This window comes from Dermacentor andersoni, chromosome 10 (assembly GCF_023375885.2).
Source record: "Dermacentor andersoni chromosome 10, qqDerAnde1_hic_scaffold, whole genome shotgun sequence".
NCBI classification, from domain to species: Eukaryota; Metazoa; Arthropoda; class Arachnida; order Ixodida; family Ixodidae; genus Dermacentor; species Dermacentor andersoni.
Genome location: NC_092823.1, coordinates 86700667 through 86721525, shown reverse-complemented (window position 1 = coordinate 86721525; position 20859 = coordinate 86700667). Strand labels below are relative to the sequence as shown.

General features: G+C 44.5%; 1 protein-coding gene across 2 annotated transcripts in view; it reads right to left on the bottom strand.

The window, feature by feature from the left end:
- Nucleotides 1-20560, bottom strand: part of KrT95D (phosphofurin acidic cluster sorting protein KrT95D) — a 68494-nt gene extending 47934 nt beyond the window's left edge. For both annotated transcript variants that reach the window (XM_050191491.3, XM_050191492.3), the window contains exons 1-4: nt 20142-20560; nt 11642-11729; nt 10137-10226; nt 5235-5369 (exon numbers count right to left, since the gene is read on the bottom strand). In XM_050191491.3, coding sequence (XP_050047448.1) covers nt 5235-5369; nt 10137-10226; nt 11642-11729; nt 20142-20251 — 423 coding nt within the window. In that variant the 5' untranslated portion in view covers nt 20252-20560. The remainder of the gene's footprint in view (nt 1-5234; nt 5370-10136; nt 10227-11641; nt 11730-20141) is intronic.
- Nucleotides 20561-20859: the final 299 nt, after the last annotated feature.

The following is a 20859-nucleotide window of genomic DNA, read 5'->3' as shown; positions in this document are numbered from 1 at the left end:
GAAAAATAAAATGTTTTGTTTAGTGTCCAATTCTGGTGCTTTATTGCACGTTAAGTTGTAAACTACATAATAAAAGGTAGGTTGACCATATTTGCATGTGAATAAGAGTCTACAAATGGTGTATTTGATATAGTGCAGTACCGCTTATAATGCCGATTTTACCGACTCCCGCGACCTACGTTATAAGCGGTCCATGCTGTAGTTCACTATAAGTGGTGCTGCTTATCGGCATGCTTCGAGTGATCCGATCTAAAACGCATTCTTTTGGGTTGGGACTGGGAGAAATGTTGAAAAAAGCGATAATTCGAGTAAAACAATTTCGCTATGATATGGGTTTACACAGGGGTAGCGCAGGTCAACCACCGTCGTCGATGTCGCATCGAGCGTGGCTCCTGCTAACGCGACGTGTGGCTTTCCCTAACGATCTTGGTTCGTTTCATATGCGACATGGCAGGCCTATGAGAAACTCAGCTCTCCTTGGAAACATATACAGCAACTCTACCCCTTATGGGAGCGGAGCGCGATTTGTGAGCGGCCTTGATTCGTAGTAGGCAGTGCAGCTTCGCAAAACCGTGCTCCATGGTCTCCGGCACAGCTAAGACCCCGGTCAGATTGGCCAATTCGGCGTCACTTTGAGCAAGTGCACTTTGCCGTTAATGTCACTCGCAGTCTTGTCCCATGAAAAAGGTTTAGTGACACTCACTGTAGAATGCACTCACCACTACCAGTGAAGCCAATTTAACCCTTTGAGGGTCGAATTATTTTGAAAAGAACTTTCCCAGGTGGTCAAATTACTTTATTGCGGATCTTGAATGTACAAAATGTATAAAGTCGGGAATAAATAGTAAAAAAAAATTAGGAACAGTATTTTGGTGTCGGCATCACTCAGAACTGCAATATGTTCAGTAGTATTTCAGAGTGTGGTACTCCTTAAAACACGGTTCTACGCACAGCGCCTTATCGCAGTCTGCACACCTAAAATGCATGTACCGTATTTACTCGCATAATGATCGCACTTTTCTTGTCAAAAAAATTGACACAAACTCGGGGGTGCGATCATTACGCGGGTTAAAATTTTAGCAAAAAAAATTTTTGAGTACCGGAGACGCAAAAGGGCAAGTTTCGGGTGAGAATTCTTACGATGGCTATGGTAAACATAGCCAAACATAAAAGTTGAGTAAGGCTTACCTTTATAATAAACGCACACATTACATAGGCACTACATGAATTGCACATTGCCCTTTTATTTTTCTAATTGAATAAAGGGTGCCTCACTTTACTGAGAGTCTGAATCTTCACAGTTATCGCTGTCAGCTTCAATGTCGGAACCGGCAGTGTCGTCGCTGGGGGCATCTTCGGAGTCCCACAGAAAGTCATCTTCTGTCCCGTCCAGTGCGTTGGATATTCCGGTCTTCTTAAAGCTCTTCGCCACTAGCTCGTCGCAGACACCACTCCACGCTTCGGCGATCCACGAGCAAAGCACCTCCAAGGACGGTCTTCTGATTTTGCCACTCGGCGTGAAATCATGTTCGCCTGCCGCCATCCACTCTGCGTACAATCGTGGAATGTTGTCCTTGAACGGTTTGTTCAGGGAAACATCCAGAGGCTGCAGCAGTGACGTGAGACCTCCAGGGATGACTGCAATTTCCGTGCGTCGCTCCTTCAGCTCGGCTCGAACGCTATCCACAAGATGGCCTCGGAAGCTGTCCAGCACAAGAAGCAAAGGAAGCAGAAGCGCTCCTGGTCTTCGTCCCCAAACAGTCTTAATCCAGTCGACCATAAGTTCCGCTGTCATCCATCCTTTAACTTGAGCGCGGATGTGGATGCCACGGGGGAAGTTTCCCTTCGGAATAGTCTTCCGTTTGAATATGACGTATGGTGGAAGCCTCCGCCCGTCTGCCGTCACTGCAAGCATTACAGTACATCGCAGTTTCTCAGCACCCGATGTCCTTACGAGGACGCTCCGAGCACCCATCTCGTTGACTGTCGTGTTTCGGGGCATGTCGAAGGTCAACAAAGTTTGGTCAGCGTTCCCTATTTGCGATAAGAGGAAGCCATTCTTCTCGCGGATCCTCGTAACGAAGTGGTGGAAGTCGACCACCTTTTCTTCATACGCGGATGGGAGCCGCTGGCACAACGACGTCTGCCGCCTTAGTGAAAGTCTATTTCGTCGCATGAAACGAGCCGTCCAGCCGGAGCTAGCGCCGAAATCCTTTGCGACGATTCCCAGCTTCCTCGCAACAGCACGCGCCTGTATCTGTATCATTTCCAATGATACAGCGCAACCATCGTTGCGCAGGTCCTTCACGTAATTAAGGACCGCCTCCTCAACGTGAGGGAACTTGCCGGTTTTGGGTCCGCGGAAAGCCCGGCGGGTCCTATCGGTAGCCATCAGCTGCTCACGCTGTTTTTTCCTATAGCGTATTCTGATTTCGTCGACGCCGAAATGCCTGCCGGCAGCACGGTTGCCCTGCTCCAGCGCATAGTGAACAGCTTTAAGCTTAAACGCGGCCGTAAAACTCGCATAGCGTCCCATGGTGAAACGGCACCAACACAGAAAAACCAAACACAAAGGCCGCCTTGCAAAATGCAGCAAAACGTGTCGGCGAAACGTGTCCGGCGAAACGTGTCCGGCGAAACGGCGAAACGTGTCGGAACGCGTTTGCTGCGGGATGACAACACGTCAACCAACAGGCGGCTGCCGCTGTAACAGTGCGGGACATCAAAACAAAAATGGCGACTGACTGAGCAAGCTGAACGCAATTTATCTTTTTTCTCGCGTGAGTACATTACGTGCATTGAAACAGCTTTTTTCGTATCAGTAATGAATAAGATCATTAAATTGGCAACGATGATAAAGCGAACAAATAATAAAGCCAAAGCAAGTTTAGTTGTAGATCTTTTTTTATTCTTGAAGTGCAGAAAGTGATGAAGGGAATGAAATGGGGCATCTGCTTAGGAATCTGTTTGGTGTGTGCAGTCCGCTCAGTAACATTTGAAGAGTCGTTTTCGCAGCATTCGGCAGATGGTGAGCGCGATCATCATTAGCTAGATTTGGCACACGACATATCGCTGCGACAAGTTCAGGGTGCGATCATTACGAGGGAAATAAAAAAAATCGAATTTTGACGACAAAATTAAGGGGTGCGATCATTACGCGAGTGTGATCATTATGCGAGTAAATACGGTATGTTCTCCTCTTGGAGTGACGAGTTGTGTTGGCGCACACATGACATTATCTCTGCGTGCGGCTGCCTTGGGCAGAGGTCTGAGGCACCTTCTCGCGTAAGCGCGTTGCCGCAGAGAGCGAGAATACCTCGTGCGCGGCGGTGATAAACAAACTAAGAGCAGTGCCAATCAAGATAGAAATCAACTTCCGCCGCCCCTTCGAGAGCCTGCCGACAAGAGAAAAATCACGTTTCGCACGCCTCCGTTGCGGCGGAACCGAAACCGCGAAAGCGCATTGCTGCTGAGAGCGAGAATACCTCGCGAACGGCAGTGATATGCTAAGAGCAGCGCCAATCAAGATAGAAATCAACTTCCACCGCCCCTGCAAGAGAGTGCCGACAAACAGAAAAATGACGTTTCGCGTGCCTCCGTTGCGATCACGCGGCGAAACCGAAACCGCAAAAGGGGTGTTGCCGCAGTCTGCGTGACGCGCTCAAGCTAGAAATCAGTTCTGTTTATCTCCCCAAGAAGGTAGCGCAAATTTCAAATGCTTCTTGTATGTCCTGAGAGGTGGCAGCAGCTCCCAGTGAGCACACCATCGTCATTATGGCGCGAAATTTCAAACGGAGGTTCGAAACCGTACCCGTACGGCGAAGACCTTGCGGGACAGAAAACCGCCGCCGTACATGTACGGCGAAAACCTCCAAAGGGTTAAATTAAACTCGTACTAGCAGGAGCTGTGAAAAGTACTCTCCATTAAAGCAACGTGTCAAATTTTTAATGGTTTTGATATATTTTGCAGGCTTTCTGTAAATCAAACGTCTTTTTGCATAGCCACAAAATATACCCGTAATTGTGGTATCTCATACATGATATGCAAAAATTATAGCTCATAAAATTGCAACAAAGTGTTTCTTTAAGGTAATGAGGTTGTTTTAGGCATATCTGGCCTAAACAAAGGCTTGTTTAATTTTTTCCCAGGAAAATAATAAGTCATGCAGCGAAGGTTTAACAAGAAAAATGTAGCATGCCTCCGATTCTGGCAATCAAGAAAAGATAAAACCAGCAAAGTTTGGAACACCCCTGGTGCCATTCCGTTCACTCACTTGAGTTTCCGAAGCGGTTTGTCGACTATTTAATTCTGTGCCACCGCTGTGAATAGATCTGTGTTGATTCGGCAACAAACCACAACTTTAGTCACAGAAACCCAATGAAGATTAGGCCTATCTGCCTAAACAATGAAAATTCGCCACTGGTGGAATGTGATAACAAGTCGGAAGCTGCCAAGGAAAGCTTGCCACTAATATGTTCATACAGATGGCTTATCACAATCGGTCCATAGGTTACATGTACAGATTTGAAGGTTGCTGAAGTGCTGTCTGGGCTTACGGGCACCAGGCAGCAACCACCACAAGCGTGAGTACGAGTTCGTCTGTATACCAGCATGTAGACACTGGGCAGAAAGCTCCACCAATTCACACATTTACGCACTCAGTTCAGACAGTGCTCCTAACTGCATGCACAAATGCATGAATCTACATGCGTGACCACCCATACCTGAGAAGTTCAGTGTGCCTTCCAGTGGCTAATCAGCTATTTCCACATGCTAGCGTGATTTCCATACACACTTTTGTCGCCGTTCTTTGCTCAAAGTGTCACAAAACTTGCTTGTGGGACTAGAGCAAAAGACCCTATTCATAAAGTGAGGTCTTAATTTTTGAAGGATTGTGCAGCCTCTTGGCCACGATGTTTTCTGCTAGTCATCTCTTGGAAGAAAGGAAAGTTGCGAAGTTTTCGAAAAAGTGATCGATCTTGATGATAGATTCAGTGTTTGTGCTAGCCATCGCTCTAAATGTGACCATATGTATAATTGTGCCAGGAAGTGGGATTGCATTCACAAAGCACCAAAGTATATCCTCATTGGCAGGTTTTCTGGTGCCCGCCACTAAAGTTGTCGTCCGGCATGATGACAATGCAATTGCGGCAGCCATAGCGAATCGCAGTCAGCGCTTACATAAGAGTGGCCATGTGATTGCAGGCATTGTTTCCATCCCTGTTCTCCTCACCTCGGCCATGTTGATGGCACCCGTGGCGATGGTCTTGTAGCCAAGCATAGCACGGTTCTTGTACCGCTTGCGGCGCTGTAGAGTCACCAGCAACTGGTTGGCACCGCCGCCGCCCCCTTTGAGCAGGTGCGGGTACTGCATTGAAAGGAGTACAGGCATTGCCTTTTTAAGAACTGCTGGTTCTGCAGAATGACAGGCATTTTGAAGCTGCCAAGAACAGATTTTTTGGCAGCGTCCCTGTCTATGCTGGTAAGAAACAGATAAAACGATTTTACTTCATTATATAACGCGAGCAGACAGGAGAATGGCAGTAAAAAGCAGAACGCCAACACAGGTATAGCTGCAGAGGAACTGAGAGTTGCGCAAGTTGGTATAGCTGATAATCTAGCTGAGATTAAGAGGAAGACAAGTCGGGTGGGGCACATTTTATTTATTTTATTTGACACTGTCAAACTGTTGTGGGGCAAGCATTGGTAAAGAGACAATAAACAAAAATTAATATAAAAAGCACACATTACATAAAGTTTCAGTGAAACACAAATTGCATGCACAATAACTCGGAACAGTAATGCAAAATTACGTGGCAAGGAAATCACTACAATGACCTATTTTAGTTTAGTGACCAAAAAATGCCACATTTAATGCGTCGAAGAAAAGTCCCGGGATTGAAAACAGTGAACACGTTGGCACAGCTAAACTATAACCACAGTGGAATGTTTTCTACAAACCAGCTGTGTTCATATCTCAGCTCGGGCTTCTTGAAAGGTAGGGCTGCCGCTTAAAAAAAATTAAATTATGGGGTATTACGTGCCAAAACGAACACCTGATTATTAGGCATGTTGCAGTGGGAATTTTTACCACTTGAGGTTCTTTAATGTGCACCTAAATCTAGGTACACAGGTGTTTTTGCATTTCGCTCCCATCGAAATGCGGCTGCCGTGGCCGGGACTTGATCCCACGACCTCGTGCACAAAATCAAAACCACTAAGCAACCACGGAGGGTAGGACTGCCACTTCACAGCTTAGCAATGTTTATGTGTTAATACAAGCTGCTTACTGTTGTACTTCATCTAAATTTGATAGTCGATTTTTGCAATAGGGCTTCACTGTGCTTTGCAAATACTTGTATATAACCGTACAGCAACAAATTATCACAGGGATCATACTGTAGACAGATATATTACGCATTGTGCAGATATCAAAACTGACAAAACTTGCGTATTTGTAAGGTTCAATGCCGACAACAAGGTGTCCTCTATACGAAGGGTAGCTCATGCTCAGTTTGGCGGGACAAACATCTACAATACTAACTGTAAAAGTGTTTATTAGTCACCAGCGTTTTGGCCAACCGTCAGAGCAGGGCATGGACTCTCTGCACAAGCAGCACTCCCAAAGCAAAGCGCTGGAGACATTGAGCCATTGTAGCATTCCTCTATTTCACTACACAACGAAAAAACACTACTCTGCCTTTCCGCCAGAATTTGAGACCTGTGCTTGTTTCGGAACATTCTCGGTGCTGGCTTGTAAATGGTCACCGTGCCAATCGCCGGCCCTTGCAGCTGTAACTTGACGAGAGAATTTACTGTAACGTCCGTGTATCGAAGGTCACGTACATGTGTTATTGGATTTCATTCAACCAATTACCGTCACGTGTCACATACAGTTTTGTTTATGTCAACCCACTACTGTGATATATCTTATGCGATAGATGCAACATGCAGACGGTTGACTATGAACTGAAGAAATCTGAGCTCTTTATTAGGCAGACGTATGCCCTCCAATGCATTCTAAATCTACCAGAAGTAATAAGAATTCTAAAGGTTACTACAGACATGACCTGCGATTTGATGAAACAGGAGTGCTTTTCAAAAAGTGAAGCAGCTACATCCTTCATTACATAACGATGCTGCAAGCACATCTAACACATGACTAGAAACATAACATTGCAAGCATTAAAAAAAGGGGGGGGGGAACAAAACGAAACAAAAAAACAAGTGGCTTTATGTGGCTCACCGTGTCTGTAGAAATGGCAGTGCTCTCGCATAGATAAGCATGTGAAACATTAACGTACCTGCACCTCCTCCCCCCGCTCCCAAACTTGTGAACATTAATAAAATTCCAAAAAGCCTTGCAGACAACGCCAGGGAATGGGGGGGGGGGGGGGGGGGAGTGGAAAGGCAGCATGCATTGTCTCAAAGTTTACCCCCAGCACACATCTTTTGTGCGATACATATGCACTTTATTAGCGATGATTTAGCTTTAGACGCAGGACACAAACAATGGCAAACTTGAAACAGCAGAAGCATACAAGCAACATTTCCATCAACTCTGCTGTTGTTAATTTCGCCTGCTTCAGGAACTTGTCTGAACAAACATCATCAAAGCAAGAACCCCCTCTAGTGCTTCTCAATATTGTGCAAACGAAATTTCTTTTCCACAAAACTTGATGCGACATTCACAGGCTTGTGCAAACAAATTTTTTTAGGTTTGAAGTGAAGTCGAAGCAAATAGTAAGTATCGTAGAGTAATATCAAAGCAAATAGTTCGAACAGTTGTGGCATTTGCATAAAACCTTGACGTAAGAGCCAGAGTTGAGGCCACGGGAGCCTTTCGGCATTCACCCATCGTGCGTCGTTGCGATGATGTGAAGTGCGACCTTGACTGGGCGACGCCAGCAGTTCATGATGTGTTGCACAAATTCAGCTGCGTTTTCCGTCGACACACAAGCTTAACTCGCTCCATTCGGCAAGCGCACAGACAAACTTGGTGGGCACGCTCGCCACTTTTGTAGCCCTCAGGCCAGCCTGCGCGCATAATCTGAGGCCCAATCACTGATGTGCGGCAAACTTTGCGAGACGGTTCCCCGTCCACTTCCACACCTGCCTTCATTGTTAGGCCTAACCAGCTTTGCCTCGTCATGTGTCAGCCACCATAGTTACAGTTTAGTACTGCGTCGACGTAAAACTACTCACAGTGGCCGTGTAGCTCCCGCAAAGCTGTACAGCCATTGCAAATAATATGTTTGCATAATCGAGCAGGTGCAGAAATCATTAGACAACAGTGATTGAATTTGAGCTTGCCTTCTCTTGTCTATGAGCTATGAGATGCAACTTGCTCACGAAAGCCAAAGCTGTCGATTATACATTCTAAGTTTGCCATATTTTTGCACGTATACCACACACCAAAACTTTTAAAGTTTTAGCACTGAAATTGTGGTGCAGGTTATATGCGAATTTGAGACGTTAGTCATGGCTTCACGGCAGCACGAATTTCACCTCATACTGTGGTTTCACTGCAATGCAGCCTGCGCTGCCATGAAAACACCTTAAGGCACAATTCTCCGGGGCAAGCGTCATCAAATACGGCCCACATCGCCATGAAAACACCTTTAAGGCAAAGTTCTCCACCATCAGTGTCACTGAAGATGTGGGGAACAAGGTGGGGCTGAAGATACGATGCAGATCATTTGTGGATTTGCAAATGGATGTTTTTACAAAAATGTGTGCAGCTATTTCTGCAGGTTACATACGTGGATTCTTTAATTATTTTAATTTTAAAGGTGTAGTAATTGGGGGTGCTGCTTATATACGAAAATAAAACGTACATTCGTTCATTTCGAATACTTTCAGAACTTCGAATACTGAAATTTGAGTAGAAGTGATTATCGAACAGCATAACGTATTTACTTGCATAATGATCGCACTCGCGTAATGATCGCACCCCTGAATTTTGTCGTAAAAATTCAGCTTTTTTTTTATTTTCCATGAAATGATCACACCCCGAACTTGCCGCAGCGATATGTGCCAAGTCTAGCTAATAATGATCGCGCTTACCATCTGTCGAATGCTACGCGAACGACTCTTCAAGACAAACCAAGCGGTCTGCATGCACCAAACATTCTTAAGCAGATGCCCCATTTCCTTCCTTTCATCACTTTCCGCACTTCCATGCCAAAAAAAAAAACTACAACCAAACTTTCCTTTATTATGTGTAGGCTTTATAACGGTTGTGATCGACAACAACAACAAAAAAAAAGCGCCTTTCGATTATTCTCGTCTGCACTCGTGGGCCCGCAACAAATCGCGAGCGGCAACTATAGTAGCTGCGAAGTGTAGCCTATTCATACGCTGACGCTTGTAACACAGCTAAGATATTCGCCCACCCTTAGCGGAAACGCGCCATATTAGGATAGTAGTGAAGACAAATGCCGCAATTTCCGCAGCCTGCCCGCCATGTGTTCCTATGTCACTGGCAGCTAAGCGCGCCCACCTGTTTCTGTCCCCTCAAAGTGGACATGGCTACGTTATTACTGCAAACTTGCCGATATTAACGATATTATTCATTACTGAAACGGAAGAAACTGTTTCAATACACGTAATGTACTCAAGAGAAGAAAAAGAAATCGCGTTCGGCACGTTTGGCTTGCTCCGCCGGCCGCCATTTTTGATTTGGTGTGCCGCACTACATACAGCGGCAGCCGTCTATTTGTTGACCTGTTGTCATTCCGCAGCAAATGAGGGACGAAAAAAACATTTTTCTTTTTGTGGGAAATTTAACCCGCGTAATGATCACACCCCTGAATTTGCATCAATTTTTTTGCCAAAAAGGTGCAATCATTATGCGAGTAAATACGGTAATATTCAACAGAATATTCGAAAGATTGAATATTTACACAAGCCTAAACATTTGTAATATTGTAGAGAGGGCCAGAATTTGTAAACTTTATGAGAAATTCTGAGAGTTGGCATGTATAAAAAAAAGACCGTCAGAGTTGAAACTTAGAAAGACTACTATCAATTGTGACATGGCTCCAATATGCAAGTGCCAACCACACGTCACCATTCATTACTGCACCCTCCAGTACTGAGTTTACGACGTGGTGGAGCAAGAAGTGCTGCCCACCTGAAGAGAGAAGGAGAGGTCGAGCTCCGTGTCCAGTAGTCCGCTACTCGGCACCTGGATGTCATTGGAGCGCAGCGTCCGCTTGGAGCTCTGCACAGTTGGAGGGGCAGTGTGGGAAAATTGACTGCCAAATGCAATTTCAAACATAAACGCACGACTTCAGACGAGGACATAGACCCCTGACCAGACAACAAAAAGTGCTGAACTTCAAGTGAGAATCTTCTTTTACGAACGAGAAATATAGGCATGTTGCAGAGTGAAAATAAACTACAAAGAAAGAAGCAAGAAGAGCAGCACAGATCAAATGCCGATAAAAACACTAACTTGCTGCCTATATTGCAAGCCTACAATCCCCCCAAAGTGACCTTCTGCTATAAATTTTGGGAGTGTATGGGTATACAGCATAGGCGATATAGCAAGTCAGGTTTTAATTGGCATCTCATTTGTGCTACTATTTTTGCATGTTCCTTTGTGGTTTGTTTTCCTTTTGCAACATGTGTGTACGCCATATTTTCTTTGGATTAACATGGTGCATCACACCGAAAATGCACGCAATGTGTTTGAGCTCTTCTCATCCCACTAACAGATTCATTGTAAAACGAATGATATAATATTAGGTATGGTATTGTAAAATATACATAGGAGCATCACTCTCCTATCACCTTTGCTGGTCGCAGAGTAACAGCTGCGAGCAACACTGAAAAGGTTATTACGATCGTGCAAGAACCAGTGAGCCTGTGTCCTCAGACTGAAAACTGCACTCAACAGCCCCGGAAGCTGTAACTGACCAGTGGCATTACAGCAGTAGCAGCTAAGTGCGCTACACCATGTCAAGCACATTCGGCAGGCTACACCTTATGTGTGTTGGTCAAGTGGCCATGCTTCTGCTTAGTGTTTTGAAGGAAGTATCCAGGGTTAATTGTTGGTATCTAGTACCGAAAAGCTGCCCAGTTGACTATGAAGGACACTTTGGCATGGAGCATGGAATGAATTTTGACAAGGGCTTACGTTTAAGTGCATGAGCATTTTCATATCCCACCCAAACCAAAGCTGGAATGTGACCGACGACGTTCGGTCCCACAGCTTAGTAGCAGAATCCCATACACAAGCAGCAGGTAAATATTTTAATCCAATGCTCTTTTCTGAAAGCGTCTCGCTCCCTCACTCTTTAAAAAAAGTTCCAATACACGTACGTGCACAAAGGTGCATTCCACTATCATGAAAAAAAAGGAATGTGTTGCAAGTTACATAAATGACGTTGGACTACAGTGTTAACACCAAATAAAGGCATCATTAAGGCTACTAAAATCTCTCTAAATTTAGCAACTTTCTCGTTATGTCAGCAGCACCGCTGGACTGAGGTAACGGGAGATCACTGGGAGATGCATTTCTCCTGCAACGAACCTAAGTAAGCCGATGCTGATCGTGGCGACAGTGAGGCAACACAACACTGCCTAGTTGGGCAATCTTTTCATCTGCACAAGGGGCATGCTGACTTGGCCTACCTGCATCCTTACAGCGATGCTGATCGCAGAAACCTCGCCACCAAGAGGCCGAAGCAACAGCAAGCGGGTCAGCGTGAATGAGCATTGCCTGCATTGAAAAACGACAATGGCCTCAATACATGTTGAAATACACGCGGGTTTGTAACAACCAAAGAGAGCCAACAGAGAGCAAAGACACGGAAAACATAGAGCAAGAGTACTGCGTTTTCGCAATTGAAGCATGAAAACATTAATGAAATGAGAGATGAAAGTGAAAGGAAGACAACTTGTAGCCGGTGGGAGCCAAACCTAGAAAATCTACTTGATGAATACAATGCTCCATTAATTTAACCATGGCGGCTGTCCCTCTATTCGATTTCTTCATCATTTGTTCACACAGACTAAATTTAAGCCTGGGAGCATTTGCCTGTGCCACTGACAGGTGGAAGATGTAGAACAAACTGTCAACAACAGGCGTAACATAGTAAATGAGCTTAGGAACCAGCAACTAGTCAATAAAATTCTCGTATGCCACTGCAAAGCATCAAAGCTGGTACAGTCAAGACCTTGGCTATGCAATGACTTGCACTGCTAAATTAAACTGTAGAGTTTATTTATTTCATTACAGAGGAGAGTGCAGGCTTCTTTTAAAAAAAAATAATAATATATAGCATAAAATCAGTACAGAAGAATGCAACAATGTAAAGGAAATACAGTGAAAGTTTACAAAAAGAGTGAAAAAGACAATACAGATAACCATAAAAAAAACAATATTGTGCAGATAACTACAAAAAATTATCAACGATAGCTGCATTGAATGACATGGTGGTGGCAATGGAGTGGGGAAGGCAGTTCCAGTCCGTACAAGTTTTAGGTATGATGATGATATGTGGTGTTTAACGGCGCAAGGGCCAAGTCTGTCCAAAGAGTGCCAATGTTTTGGGTATAATGAAGTCTCAGAAACATATCAGTATTACAAATAGGAATAGCAACTTTATGTTGGTGATCAATGCATAGTGACAGGTAAGATGGCTGTGAAATAAGCTCACATTCTAAGAGATGGGTTACGTAAGAATATTTTCTTCAAGAGGCAGAGACGTGAGACTTTCCTTTGTAAAAGTAAGTTTGGGAGTCCAAAATTGGCCGTCCTAGCTGAAAGAGTGCCAGTATGATCAGTTAAAAGTGAAATGATCGATTTTGGACTGACCCTATTGCACCAACCAGATAGCGAGGGCCTGGGTCCCAGATTGCGGAGGCGTACATGAGCTTAGGTCAAACTAATATTTGATAGAGCAGGTGCTTGAGATGGGTTGGTGCTTCTGCTAAACTGCGATGCAAATATTCGAGGGTGCGATTAGCATTGTAGTAATGAAGTCAATGCACACATTCTAAGACAAATCGTTCATAAAGCACACCAAGGTACTTATAGGAAGTGACATGCTCAAGCATTGTTCCGTTAATCTTGTAAGCACATAATATGGAAGAATTTACTACACCAGGTGAATTTCATGCTCTTACGTTTATTTGCATTTATTTTAATCAACCACTTCTTAAACCTGTTAGACAGAAAAATTGTCTAGGTCTGACGGCAGGACAGACGAATTAGTCGTTACTTGCAGCATGATAAATGATGCAATCATGAATGAATTGTTTTATATGAGAATAGCTTCAATCTCCTGAAAATGCACAATGGATTATCAGGGATGCCATACTGGAGATCTCTGGATTAAATTCGACCACCCAAGGTTCTGAAACTTAGACCTAAATCTAAATACATGAGCATTTCTGCATTCCCCTCCCATTAAAATGCAGATGCCGTGGCCAGAAATTGGACCTATGACCTCGTGCTTAGCAGCGAAGTGGAATAACTGAAAAGCCACTGCCTCAAAATTTCTCACATTGACTCATATAGATTTGTAATGTGCTTGCCCGTGGAACGCATCAGGTTGACAAATTCAGGGCCGCTTTCACCGAGCGCACTTTGCTAAGCACAATTCTAGTGGCTTAATTTTGCAATCAAAAACAGTCATTAAGTATTGATGGCTATGGCAACTGCTTACACAAAAACCACCTGATTAGTATTATCATTTAGAAAGAACTGTTAATGTTACTTTTTGATCGTGAAAAACATACCTGCCAACCTGAGAACATTACAATTGGTGAAAGGCTCATAAACATTGCAGAGAGGGGGGGGGGGCGAGGGGAAGGGGAATAAGCACACATTTTTTGAAGAGATTACCCTGAGAATGTGCCTTGTCTGGAATACATGTGAACTTTGTTAACAGTGATTTAATTTTAGACACAGCGCACAAAGAGCAGCAGACTCAGAACAGCGTAGAGTGACAAGTAACAAATTGATTTTAAATCATGGCGACGTTTTCACTAAATTTGCTGTTCCCCAGTTTGCCTGCTCCGGTAACTGATCTGCGTAAACTTGCTTGAAGGAAGTGCCCATCTGGTATCCTTCCCACATCAGAAGATGGAAGGTACGGACACTCGAGAGAAATGTTGCCATGAACAAAATTTATTTCTCTTAGTACTTGATGCAATTATTGTAAAATTGTAATAACTGGTTAAAGTTTGTAAACTCTACAGAAAATTTCAAAGAGTTTGCCAGTATTTGAAATACAGCTTCTGAATCGCATTCTGACAAATCACCTTGACAACAACAGCACTTCACCTCGTCAACCTTATAATTCACTGTGATACTCATAAGAAATTGGACAACAGCAGGGTAGACACGATAGCAGCAGCTGCTGAAAGAGCAATGGAAGTTCAGGACAGTTCTTGTTGAATGAAATAAACACAGTTTTAATGATACCTATGCAAAAATATCACTTATTTTTTTCTGAAGCTCTTGTTTACTCTTAGCAGTGCTATTGTTTAGACTATGTTTAGAGTTCACTGAACGTGTTTCGCTGTCAAGCACACTGCAGTTTCGTTAAACTTTCCCATGTGACAGCTTCCAAATGACTAACACCAAGTGACACTTGCTCAAAATGACACATTGCACAAAAGGTGTAGATTCGTTTTCTATACTGGCTCCAACGTCTCATATCACACCTTGTTTTGATATTGGCCGCGCAATATTGCCACAACCACACACACAAAGAAAGGAACGATATGGCTGGGACTTCAATTGGATATCAGCAGGGCTTCATTGTATTCTCATATACATTCTTCCTTTCCTTGTGTGTGTGCCGTTTCCAATTTGCGCTGTCACTATGAATAGAAGCTCTGGAAATCTGCCAGCCTAAATTCCAATTTCGACAGCCTTACACGATATATTATTAACGATGATAATAATAATATCTTATACAGAAATTCTCCTTTCACGGGGGCATGCACAACAAAGTTCATTGCACGATTTCAATACATAAACTAAATAAAAACATACCTCCTGCAACCTCGCTGTCTCGTGTCGACAGAACCACCCTGGGGAAGTTTACGAAATGAAATGCTAAGCCAACATTTTCCAGAGTTTGTTTTTTTCAATGCTGTTAGTGGTAGATGTTTCCACAAAATATTAGTGACATTCGGTTGATCTTTGTCTCATGAATATCAGAATTGTTTTTAAGCAGACCTAGCAGAATAAATTGGCCAAACTAACTATTCATCAGATAACTCCTTATGCTTTTACAAGACAGACTTGAGCACATTTCAACAATGTATTCTGACTCCTTTTTCTTCCTACACTTCTTTTTGCTCTGTAAATATATCAATGCCGATTAGCTTCTCCTGGTTTCTGTAGCCTACTCCCCACTGTCTTTCGTATTTTTCCTCATATATGTACACTTACAACTCAAAGATCAAAGCTGCACAATTCGTATGATGCATTTATTATGTATACTCGTTTGTGTACTGTTCATGTTAGTGCCCTTCCTGTAATAATAACTATTAAGATTAGTACCACATTAAAAATTTAAGAATATTATATCTGCCTTCTTTTCTTTTGTAGACATTATTTCGGAGTTTATGTGTCAAGCAGCTTGTATTATACATTTTAATTTTGTTTCCTTGCCTACTGCAATAAATTATTGTGGCTTCATGCAAGCAAACGGCCTAAAATGCCTCGCAAGACATTTCACTCACTTTATCTACACGATACACATCAATGCAATCAATTGCCTGAAATGTTTACGGCATTAATGTCAAATCAAGAACATTCCAATTCTGAACGAAGCACTACCCCTCGGTAGAAGCTGATGAGAGAAAAAAAAAAAAAGCAGCAATTATCGTTATTTAGGCACGGCTCGACTTAATGGAAAATGCACTGGACCCATCCCAAAGACAGTTGTCCCCTTCGTGAGCCAGGTTCACATTTGTGGAGACGAGTTGTTTTCGCCTGTTCAGTCAAGCGGTGGCCAAGAAAAAGCAGCAGACAATGAGCTTCAGGTGAATTGAACCTCCTGCATGCTGAAGGGTTCTTCCTTTCACTTTCAAGGTGCTACATACTGTTACAGATGACCACTTTGCTGGAGGTACTACAATGGTTCACAGGATGTGCGACGTGATGCGTACCGGCATCAAAATGGAAAAGAATAATTTTTCTATGTTCGTAACGCATGCTGTCGATAATGAAATTGCGCACGTGCCATGTGCTTGAATTTTTTTCTTACAAGAACGGAGCCATTACTGCATCCACAATGACTAGATCATTATTTACCATCCAGTTACGTACAATGACTCGTCAGAAAATGCACCATCCCACCGACTTGTCTTAATTGCAGAGCAGTGTCATGCACTGTGGACTGAAGTGTAAATTTGGCATATTTATAGATAGTCTTTAAAGGTTTACAGTCACTTCAGCATATGCTACAGAGGATGAAAGTAGAAGCCTAAATACTCTCAAGACATTCTTTACATTACTTGACATTTTAATTCGAATGCATTGTTACTGCCTATTACCAGTTTTCTCCCACCGAAGGTCGCGAGTTACAGTGCCTTAATTAACTTTGTCCTACTTAACACCAAAGGCCGCAGGTTTGCCTCCCACCCAAGATTGTGTCTTCAAGAGGCTTAACCCTATCACAATAAAATGTGCCTTAATCAAATTTGCCTTAATTAGCCCCACTGCTCGTGCTGACGCTTCTTCTCCTCGGCTTCATGCACTCTTGAAGATATTGATGGCCTAATTCGCTTTAATTAACACCAAAGGTTGCGGGTTCGACTACCACGGAAGGTTCTAGGTTCGAGTGCCTTAATTAACTTTATCTTATTGAAATGTACCTTAATTAACTTTGCCTTAATTAGCACCCCAGTATGTGCTGACGCTTCTCTGCCTCAGCTTCACGCTTTCTTAAAAATATTGATGGCCTAATTCGCGTTAGTTAACACCAAAGGTTGTGGGTTCGACTGCCACTAAAGGTCAAGGGTTTGATTTCCACCAAAGATCATGGGTCTCAATTAACTTTATCTGAACACCACAGGTTGTAGGTTCGACTCCCACCAAAGGTCAAGGATTCGGTTCCCTATAAATTTTGGGGCCATAACGTCAGATAGCAAATTTTTAGGCCCATGAGGCATCAAAGCCATCCACCCATTAACCAACAATAACCTAACAGAAAGGACCGCTCTGTTAACTATAATTGAGCCACTAGTAAAAAATGGTGAACATTAATTATGTCTATTTGAACAGTGCTCCACAGATATCAGGTAATCTTAAGTTTGTGGGTTGAGGTCAAGAGAAACAGAATATGGGGGCTTGTCTCTGTTATGTTGCGTTCCGAGAACATTTCTTTCTTTTTTTCTTTTTTGCTGCTGCTGTTGCTATTTCACTTGTTTCCTTTCCTAAGACTGCCACAAATTTACGTTTTGTGCTTCTAAACCATCTCCTTACTGACCCCATGCCGCAATGGATTTCTCTTTGTGCAACTTTTACTTCAAGAATTACACCAGTGATGGAAATGTTAGGATTACCTTTGCTGTGCTGAAAACAAGGTTCATTTAATGCCTTGCGATTTTATTCAAACATATATAATATATATATATATATAGTTTTTTTCCACATGCAACTGCTTTGATAGTGCTCAAGTTTCACAATGAGAATGCCTTTAATCAGTCCCCGTAGTGCGATACACCACTTGGCATCAAGGCTTGCCTGGTTTGTGCAGATTAAGTTAGAAACCACACATCACCATCTAACAAGTGAGCAGCAGCTGAGACATGGACTTGTTTTGCTCCAATCAGAAACTAGCAAAGTACGAACAGTGTTAATAGCGGCAGAACAGCCACCTTAAGTTACGCTGCTTTGTTTCGATTAGATGAAATAGTTTTGTGGTCTCGATGAAACCAAGACGATAAAAGCAAAACGTTCAGATCAACTGTGGAGCTCCATGGCGCCATTCTTCTGTTGCAAAATTATCCATGCTTCTTTTGTTTTTCTTTAGTTGCAGGCAAGAAAGAGGTGAAACCAGTCTACAACTCTGCAGCATCTCGCGTTTCTGGTGCAGATTAATAGTGGTCGAATAATACGGGAGTCACACGGTGCTCTTTAAATCGCAAGCAAGCCCGATCAGGATCAAATTTCTTTATTGCAACTGGCGGCTTTGCGCGAGATGCAGGATGGAGCTCATCACAGTTGAGAAATTTGATCCTGATTGAGCACGATCACGATGGAAAGAAAGTGGGAAGCAGGCCATGTCCCTGAAGCCAACATGTCGACAAGGCAACTTGGCATCCTGCCCCCCTGGCAAAAGGTTCCCTTCTCAAAACGTTGGCTCCGGCGACAATTTTTGTTTGACCGGTGTTGGGGAGCTATTCTGTAAGCATCCAGCTAGGCCGTGATTTTGTAGCGATGGCTTTTCCAATGCTAATGCCTTTCAACACTTTTCGCGTTCGTGAGTGGTCAAAGAGAAGCAGGCCTGGGGCGGAGCATCTCTTGACCACTCACAACCACGGCCACACACGGCCACTCACGAACTTGAAAAGCACCGAAAGGAAATAGCATTGGGAAAAGGCACTGCTACAAAATCGCAGCCCTACTGGTCATGTTCATTTTGTTTGCTGCTGAAGTGCTGATTGGCTGGGGGGGCACCTGCCTCCTGCTGACACGTACCCCAGTCCAGCCAATCAAAACTCCAGCAGCAGATGAAATGGACATGTACACACTTGAAGAATAACCCCCCGGGTCATTTCGTTTTCCTCGTCTCCTTGTGAACTACTCTGTCTTCTTTCCATTTCCTTGATGGCGAAGTGCACTTTGCACCATTGTTTTCAAATATTTCCTTTTTTTATTGGCAATCTATGCAACGAAAATGCCAAATGCCGCACTCAACAATGCAGGCCACAAGATGTGACCTTGTTAAGAAATTTGAGCACTAGCAAAGTAGCGGCAAAGTGCACTATGTTTTTTAAAGTTGACACTATAAAGATGCAAGTTAGTACACATAAATGGATCACAAGGGTCCACTGAATGACACAACATGCAACACTATGCGCATGTAGCTTTGATGGATAACCTATCAGCTGCAGCCTCCAAAGAATTTAGCTAGAATGAAAAGAAAGTACAGAAAGTGAGCGAGGATTTGGAGCTACACCAGTGGAGTGTAATCAGTCAATTTCACCACAAAAATGTTGTGGTGCTATGCCTGCACGGCACTTGCTCTCAGGGGCGCGATCTCCAGCAGACATTGTTAAATATTTCAAAATGCCTCAGTAATGCAAACGTTACACTATACTACACAGAAACCAAAGTAGCACAATGGTACGATCTACTTCTCCGCGCCTACAAGGTAGTCATCCCAGAAAAGAAGCAACAATTTAATGTCTTTTGTGATTACTGATTCGCGGTATTAACAACCGAAAGCAACGCAGCGGATACGCGTCCGCACACGATCGCTAACACCCGGCAGCAAACTAAGTGGTGTGACGAAGGACGTCGGAGTCCGGACGCTCGCAGCGACGGACGCACGACGCTCCCTTATTAACGTCAATTTGCTACTGTACGTCATGCGATAAACAAACAGCTGCACGGGAAATGGGTGCCTGTGGTGCACCACAGTGCTCGAAGTCGCGAAGACGAACGCAACCGGCACATAGTGCTTGCGCAGTGCTGCGTGAGTCACCTCTTACGATACATTTCTTCAAGCACTGCGCGACGGCTGCCGATCGCGATAACCGCCCTTCTCCTCGACGATAACCACGCAACAGACGGATATGGCACATTTCGGCAGCGACCTTAGTCACCACAGGCGTTGCCAGTGGTCGTGAAACCAGAAAATATCCTCGGAAAGACGTCACACGCGTCGATTCTAGAGCAGTGGCAGGCACTAGTTTCGCGAGATCACTGGGGGCGGAGCATAAACTACACCAGCACGCCCGCATTCGAGCACGCACCGCTTCTGCACGGATCGGAAAGACCTCGGGCGTGATCGACGGGCTTTTGGCGTGCGCGCTGTGCAACCGGTGATTTCTGAATGAACGCACGCACGGGAGGGTGCAGTCGCGGAACGAGAAAAACGTAAAACCCGCGCCTGGAATTCCGTCCCCACGCGCGGGTTGTCGAGAAGCTACGACATGCCTGGGTATGCAGTTGGGCGTCGTCTTGTCCACCTCCCAGGCGGCGAACAGCTTCATAGGCACGGGCCGAGCGCTCGGCGGGCGCGCCGTCGGTTTGCCGCTGTCCCCCATGCTGCGCGGCGAAAGGAGGCTCGTCGGCCCAGCCCAGCGTGTGCGAGTGTAAGCCTAAGGAAGCGTCTCGGCGATCTCAGTGGTCTCCGGCCGGCTCGCCGCCACCACGGGTTGTTGTTGTTCCTGGTGCCACTGTCGCTGCTGCCATGAGCGTCACCGTCGCGAGCTCACGCACGTTCACAAAGCCCGAGGCCACCACGATAAACAACGCCGACCCCACCGACGACACACACTCATGATCACACGACCCAAGCAGCGGCGGTGACCGTGACACAAACGCGCACATACGGAACCGAGAGGGGGGCGTTACGCGGCGTACAACCGTGGAGAGGTGAGTGCACTTGTGCAGGCCTGAAGCCTTACTAGAGAAATGATATAACTTTACGGTAGATGCAAAGTTACACCCTTTGGCTTGCCCCTTCTGCCACACAACAATAATCGTTATCTGCCTTGATGCGTTTCCTTTCTTTAACGCTGCGAGCCCGGAACTTTCCAGTAACGAACGGCACGCGCGTTATCATAAGGGGAACTCCGAAGGGTGTAAACTCTTCTATGCTGATAACGTGCGTGCCGTTCGTTACTAGAAAGTTCCGTGCTCGCAGCGTTAA